General features: G+C 40.9%; 1 protein-coding gene across 7 annotated transcripts in view; it reads right to left on the bottom strand.

Moving 5' to 3' along the window:
* The window catches only part of ZEB2 (zinc finger E-box binding homeobox 2), a 125,918-nt gene that overhangs the window by 39,159 nt on the left and 79,259 nt on the right, over window positions 1-7,500 (bottom strand). The window contains exon 1 of one of the 7 annotated variants that reach the window (XM_039493522.1): window positions 7,403-7,500. This exon is cut by the window's right edge and continues 5 nt beyond it. The exons of the other annotated variants lie outside the window; for them this stretch is intronic. Within the exon in view, the coding sequence (XP_039349456.1) occupies window positions 7,403-7,500 (98 nt within the window). The remainder of the gene's footprint in view (window positions 1-7,402) is intronic. 7 annotated transcript variants of the gene reach the window in all.

The raw sequence follows: 7,500 nt of genomic DNA, 5'->3' as shown, positions 1-7,500 counted from the left end.
TGGGGTTACCAAAGAGTATAAAGCTGATACTTAAATTGCTTCATAACAACTCGGAGTAGTAATACATGCCTGAATATGAATTTCTAAAAACCTATATTTAAAGTGTTTTGGTTTATCTCTAATAAGCATTATTTGCACTTCACATAACTGTATTATAGCAAACCCCCTCTATTCTTCCTAAAAGTAAATGATACTTCAAATAGTATCAGCATATGGATTAATTTTACAGTCAGATTTAAGCAAACAAGCTGTTCTTTTTGCTGTCTGTAGAAATATTTTTCTTTTTTCTTATTTTTTGTACTTTTATGACCAATGCAACAGCAGCAGCTACATGTGACATTTTCTTCTGACCATTACAGTACCTGCTGAAAAATTCCACTGTTAAAAATGGCCCATGGTAACATTTAAATGCTGATAATAATTAGCCTGACATTTGAAGTACAGTGGTTACAGTGTTGTCTTGAAGATGCTCTGTTCAACATTATCTAACTAACCCCTCTTCATACTTACTTGCTTTCTGTACATTATTCTGTCAGTCACAGAACAAATAAGACATCACTTTCTCATGTATTAACACGCAAAAACTACGCTTAAGGGCCATACACTGCCCCCTCTCCACACTGCAACTCCCATTGATGTTAGGTATTGTTAAAGTTGTGACACAACCAGTAAAATAAGGAATCAACGTTCTCACTGATCAATGCAGGGAATTTGTGTGAATAATTCCCTTTAGAGTGAAAGATGGGAGAGAGAATTTGAGCACAGTGCGATGAGCCAAGAACTCCTGAGTTCTAATTCTTGTTCTGACACAGACTTGTTGCACAGCCTTGGGCATGCCACATAGGTCAATGTTTTCAAAGGTGTCCAGTAATTTTGGGTGCCTACATTTCTGAGTGCTCAAACAGAGATGGTGACACTTTGAAAGTGTGGGCCTTAGCCTGTCTGTCTCAGATTCTTCTTCTATAAAATTAGGAAAATACCTACTACACAGGGATACTGTGAGAATTAGTTAGGGTTTAAAAAGTGCTTTGAAAATGAAAATGCTTGTATAAGACAAAAACATGCCCTCTCAGATGTAGTTGCTGAGAACTCTAGAAGCACTGGACCAGTTCTGGAGCACTTCTGCTACATAGGTGGTGGTGCAGGGTTTCTAGAACCTGTACAAAGGAAGTAGACACCCTCCATGTCACAGAGCTCCATGAAGACTATCCCTTATCCCTGTTCAAAGGGTTGTGGGGCAAGAATGGGCTGAGGGAAGACCGAAGGACAGAGCCAATAGATCCACCGCTATTGTCCATTACCTCTGTGAAGTGGGAAAGAGGAGTAAAAGGGGCAGGAGCTCCTGCAGCCTGAGGGTTGCAATAACAGTCATGGAGCATCTCTGCTGCCTCTTCAATGCTGGGAGTATGGGAGGATTCCTTCCCACTACTCTCTTTGGAATTCCCTAAACCAAGCCCAGCTATTGGGGCATAGTGCAGGATGAATGAGAACAGAGGGTTTGAGTCAAAAATAGTTACACGCATAAATCTTGTGTGTGTGGATGAGAGAGTCGTTTTTAAGGCTATTTCTTCAGTAGGGAACAGAGTCTCATGTAATAATTACGATACAAATGCCAACATTTTATGTATAATAATCTGACCTAAGAATGGAGTAAAAGCATTGGCCTTGCATTTCCTTGCTGATGTCAAACGGAAAATGCCTTACCTGTTAATTTCTGCTCTAATTGTTATCTCCACCATTCCATGAATGATGGAGGTTTTTTCTTCCCAAGAGGAACCAGGGATAGTTCAAGAGATGTGACAAGAGGCCTAATATCTTAGGCCATCCATTCAGTTTCACACCAGAAGAAATTAGAACAAGAAATGCTCTTCTTTTCATGGAAGATGCAGTAAAGTTAAGAATAAACATATTGTCAGAAGCTCTAATGGTGATTGTAATTGCTATGGCAATGATGGTTCTAATGAATAGAACATAAAGGTATTCTCAAAATAATAGCTCAAAACATGGGAAATTTCAGGACCGAAGGACAAGGTTTAGGTCCCAGGCTGGAAAGATCCAGATGCCTTAAAAAAATCCACCAACATAAATGTGAAAGAAGATCTGAAATCTAAGCTTAAAGGCTACTTAATGCTCACGTCTGAACTTTTAGTTGGTGTTCAGTGATTTGTTTAATCCTGCTTCCAGTAATTTTAAGAGTGATATCCAGGTTTTTCTTTGTACATTAGTGGAGAGCATTTAATCCAAATTTTGGAGTATAGATTTGAAGCAAAGGCCAACCTAGAGTTTTAATAGCTGAGCTCACAAAAGATTTCCCTTTCAACATCCAGACTTTTAAGCTAGAGGAACTAAGCCTAGATGGTGAAGAGGTCCCTGGGTTTGGCAATTTGAGCTGTGTGAAAGCTACAATGAAAGAGTCAGGGATATCCATTTGAGGCCCAGGAAACAGAGTTACTAGGCCTTTTTAGCACTGTGAGGATTTTCACTTTTTCCCTTAGGCCTGGTCTACAATGGGCAGGGCGGGGGGAGGGGGAGCTAGAGATCGATCTAAGTTACGCCACTTCAGCCACATGAATAACGTCAATGAAGTCGATGTACTTAGATCTCACTGCGTTGTCTTCACTGCAGTGAGTCGACTGCTGCCGCTCCTCCTGGCTTATCGTGTGGTCCACCAATTAGCTTTCTCCTTGTTTGGGCCCCTACTGCGTATAGATGTGGGCCTGGTACCCTGTCCTTAACTCTGGAACTCACTGATCTGCCCATTGATGACCTTTAGGAGAGCACCCACCTGGCAGAGGAGAAGTCGGCACCGTAGGGGTGAGTGGCGGGCGGGGTAGTGAAGAGGTAAGTGGTGGGTGGGTGAGTGAGTGGGCGGGGAGGCGAGTGGTGGGTGGGATACTGAGGATGGACTTAGCAAGCCAGCGGCAGGCTGGGGGATGAGGAATGGCTCGGAGGGGGGGCTGAGTGGGGATGGGGTGGGTCCCTTGGCAGAGTGGGGGCGGAGCCTGGGAGGAGTGGGGGTGGACTGTGGGTGGGGCTGATGGCACCCCAATGTATCCTGATATTTTAGTGTAGTGATCTGGTCACCCTAATTGGGATGGACTAGATGAGGAGTTAATGGAGGTTTATCTGGGTTTGTCTGTGGGATTGTGGCTTCACAACTTTACTCTGAATAGTTGGAGCCCCTATGAGGCTATCCCTTTGGGAAGTATCATTGAAAGATCTGTTTGGGTTTTGTGATAGTACTTTTATTCCTTTTGTGGGACTTATACGGAACAAACCATGAGTGTTTAGATTTATCAGTATTCCGGAGTCAATAATCTTGGTTTTATTCACATCAATTTTACACCATTGTAACTTCACCTAGTTAAATGGAATTACTCCAGATCATTACAGAATCTGGTCCACTGTTTCCATGGACTCACTAAAAATCTGGCTCTGGAGAATACAGAAGAACAGAGGATTTACAGCTCATGGTCTGAGCCAATTCTGTCTTCTGGCTACAGAATTGGATGCCATTGCTCTGAATGGAAAACACATGTAGTATACAGAGACACCTAAGCTGTCTATTGGCATCCACCAATAATTTCTGCATCATTTCTCCCTCTGTGTCCTCTCACTCTCATCTTCAAACCTTCTTTTTTGTTGCCTCCTGTTCCTGAAATTCCCTCAGTGTTCTAGAGCAACTAGCACCTACCCTATCTCCTTTCAAACTACTTCTCAAAACTTATTACTCCTGCGAAACCCACATCAGCAAAAATATTGTCTCCCACCCAACTCTCCTTTCTCAAAACACTGTAAAACAGAACATTCCTATGAGTCTCCTAATGTATCTGAGTTGTGTTGTCTTTCTCTCTCTAGAGAGAAATTCATAATAACCCAGAGGAATCACATTTTTTTAAATGGTCACACCAAGACATGGCTGCCTCTGGGAAAGAAACACTAGAAAGGGATGCCTAGAGGTAGACTGGATAGGGATTCAAAATGATGTCAGGTTTCCTTCTACTTTCTCATCAATAGGGTCTTTGAAGAAGAAGCCTTTTCAGAAAGAATAACTATCTCCTTAGTTAAAAATGCTACTGTGGTTTCAGTTTTGGGAATGGAAGTTGTGTTAGCTTTAGTGCCTTAAATTGTGTACAGCCTCATGGTTTGCAGCGCTTCTTTTGCCTCCATCAGGGTTTTCTCATTCAGTTTTGATGATGTCCTTGAAAGAGGAATGCAGATGCATAGCTTCATTCAGTTTTGATTTTGAAGGCAGGTGGATATTTTATCCTCTTCTTTCTTTTCTGGCTGTGTGCCAAAAGTATTGATAACTCTTGCACACGGTGTCTATGAATTCCAGGGGAAGAAATCAAAGACACTGGTCTTTGTCAAACTGGACTGATTTTCACTCTGACAGTTCCTCTTTCACAGTGCAGCCACTACTATTTTCTTTTATGTTTCAAAGATTTCCTAGGTTTTGTTATTGTTGTTGGTTTTTATAATGTTAGTGTTTATGTGAAAGAGAAAACTGTTTGGTTAAAGGAGAAAATTTGCTTTTTGAGACCTAGAAATCGTCAGCTGGAATTTTCTGATGGAACGGAGATCTTTTCACATCCTCAGATGAAGAAGAGTTGGGGAATGTGGAGAGACCCCCCTAAGAATCTAGGCCAGCCTTGTTATATTGCTGGAGGAGAGGATACTGCCTTCTTTACCAACCAAAGATAACTCCCAATAAAGTGCATGGGCATGGCAACTTCTGGAAGAGGGTAGATGTTCACTTACCCCACCAACCTGGTGAATCTGAGAGCAGCCTCTTGGGGTAGGCCCTTTTGCTGTGAAGAAACTGAGTTTAGCCTGTGAGGTCCTGATGCTCACGGGAGGAACTATGACTGTGGCAGGTGAACTTGGTTGCTTCTCAGCAGTCTGACACTGAGCCCCTTTCTTTGGCAGGGTGTGGACTTATGCGCTGAGGGCAAAACAATTCTCCTCCAGTTGTGGTCTGTCATATGTTGCTGTACTTCTTTGGCCACTCCGCCATTTTGAGAGAGGTGACAGAGCCTGGTAAGGGAAGCCTCCAGATGGCAGGCCTGAGGAAATGTTTTCCAAAAAGCACTAAATGGGATACATTTTGTAGAAGAAGAAGAGTTAAAGGAAGAAAAACTGCTCTTACTGAATCTCCCAAGCCCCAGAGAAAGAACAAGAAAGCAACAACACAGGAGGGCCTAACTATTGCTCTTGTCTGGCCAGTAGAGAAAGAACTAGCTGGTAGCAGAGCAACTGCGGAGGAGCACGATCTACACTTCCTGTCAAATGACTTGAATCCCCCTGACTGTGCAAAGTTTTTAACATGCTGATTATGCTAATATACACTGAGGGACTTTTCCTAAAGGGGATCTATTGACACAACAGACCTTCTAAGTTATTTGGGCCTATGATGTGACTCTGTACTTGGAGAGACGTTAACTTGCAGTCAATAGTGCTGTTCTCTGCCTACCTGGGTAGTCCTTAGTATGCTGATTCATGACAGCGCATATGCATACAGTTCACCATGTGAGTGCAGGTGCTTAGTATGCTGTTTGGGGGTCTGATTCTGATCTCACACCAGTTTTATGGGAGAAACTCAATTTTCTCCTCTGAGTTACACTTGTTTCAAACCAGTGCAGGGGAGCATTGAATCAAATCCTGTAACATTTAGTAATCCTTCAACAGAACAATTTATCAGAATGTTTTCACTCCTTCATACCTAAATTCCATCCCAGAATGAATTTGGGGATGAAGTCTAATTCTGGGATTATAGGGACATACATTGGAAATCATGACACAAATTTAACTATCTGAGTGTGGACAGCTTAGCAGTTGCTGTCTGCTATTGATCGTAGGGCTTGCAGCTTCTAATATTTGAAGTAAGAACTGAGGAAATGGAAAAAAGTGATAATTGGGTTAACTTCTGTCACGTCTCCAAGCCCTGGCTTCTAGAGCAGGGAAGGAAAAAAAGATTGACAAATAATTCCATGATGTCCCTCTTCTCTCCACATTACAATACTTGGCCTAGTCCAGCTTCCACTGAACTCAATGACAAGCTCCCACTCACTTCAGTAGGAGCAGGATCTGGACACTAGTATCACTAGTACAGTTATCACTCAAGCAACCTTTAAATCACAGCATTCCCAGAATGTAATATTTTTCATTAACTGTATACCTACCCTGCAAGGTATACCTACCCTGAACATTTTAAAAAATAAAATAAACATCTGTGCTTTATCTTGTGGTAAAATTATGATGGTGTTGGTTACCTTATTTAGCCCCTGCCTTAAAAAAGAGGTATTGTACAGTTGCAGAAAAAAAACAACATATTTCTTTCAGACATTGAGTCATTTAAATTTCTCAACTTGTGCTTTCTCTTCTTTAGAAAATTAGTCAGCTCCTCTTGCTTTTTACATCCACAGTATTCTTGCACTTCCAAGGAAATAATACCTTGATAATCTGCACTTCAAAACCCAAGTCAATAATTGCCTTTGATGATGGTGGGAGTGGGGGAAGGAACCTTCATCAGCAAGGCTCCAGCAAAGGAATGCTGGAAAAAAGATGCAAAAACTCTTGCTGCACTTCCATGTTTTAATGTATTTTACCCCTCTATTTGCCAACAATTCAGCAATGATTTGTTAAATATGTCACATCTCTAAACAATATAAGCATCACACCGAAAGGAATTTATCAAGACCCCTTTAATTATTAGGATACATGACAATTCAACAAAATATTTTAAATCAACTTGCAAAAAGACGCATTAAGAGCCTATACAGAAAAATACACTTATTATTATGCCTGAAGGATATTCATGAAGAATGTGAAAATAACTGTAATTTCTTTAGGACCTGGAAGTATGAAATAATAAGCTACTGAACCATCAAAACTGTTTTGCTGTTGTTATCTGACATGAGGGCAGACCTTGTCTAGCTTTAAGTTTTATAGTAATAAGACCTTGGAAACAAAACCTTGAATAAACTGAACATAAAGAAAAGGGAAATGTGTCCTTGCGTAAATAGATATTGTGTCTATCACCTTCCTCTAAAAAGGTTTCCCAACTTTAGAAGCACGTAATAGGTGTAAAGTCAATACATGCCAGAATATGTCTGAGTGTTCTGCAACGCCCAGACTGGTCATTTTGTAACATAAAAAAAAATACTAACAACAAAAAACCAAAACAAAACCAACTCTCCATTTTTGTTTAGCAGTTTTACAGCTGCTGGCATTTTATCCTCCTCCACCCCAAAGATTAATAGCTATACTTCTGACTCATTTTTCATAATACATTTTAACCCACAATTTAGAGCCTAACTATCTTAAGTTTTCAGTTCAGGGGTAGCAGTCATAGTCTTGTTGAAAGTTTTAAAACAAAAAACCCTCTTAATTTTAACCCTACCTTTTTCTGAAGTAGTCATATCTTGTCTCTCAAAGAAAGATTTGTCTGGAAAGAAACTTCCATGCCTCCATGCAAAAGCATTCTGCAGGTCTATCCTG

This window comes from Mauremys reevesii, linkage group 11 (assembly GCF_016161935.1).
Source record: "Mauremys reevesii isolate NIE-2019 linkage group 11, ASM1616193v1, whole genome shotgun sequence".
NCBI lineage: Eukaryota > Metazoa > Chordata > Testudines > Geoemydidae > Mauremys > Mauremys reevesii.
Note: the sequence above shows the minus strand (reverse complement) of the source record. Positions and strands in the feature narration are given on the sequence as shown.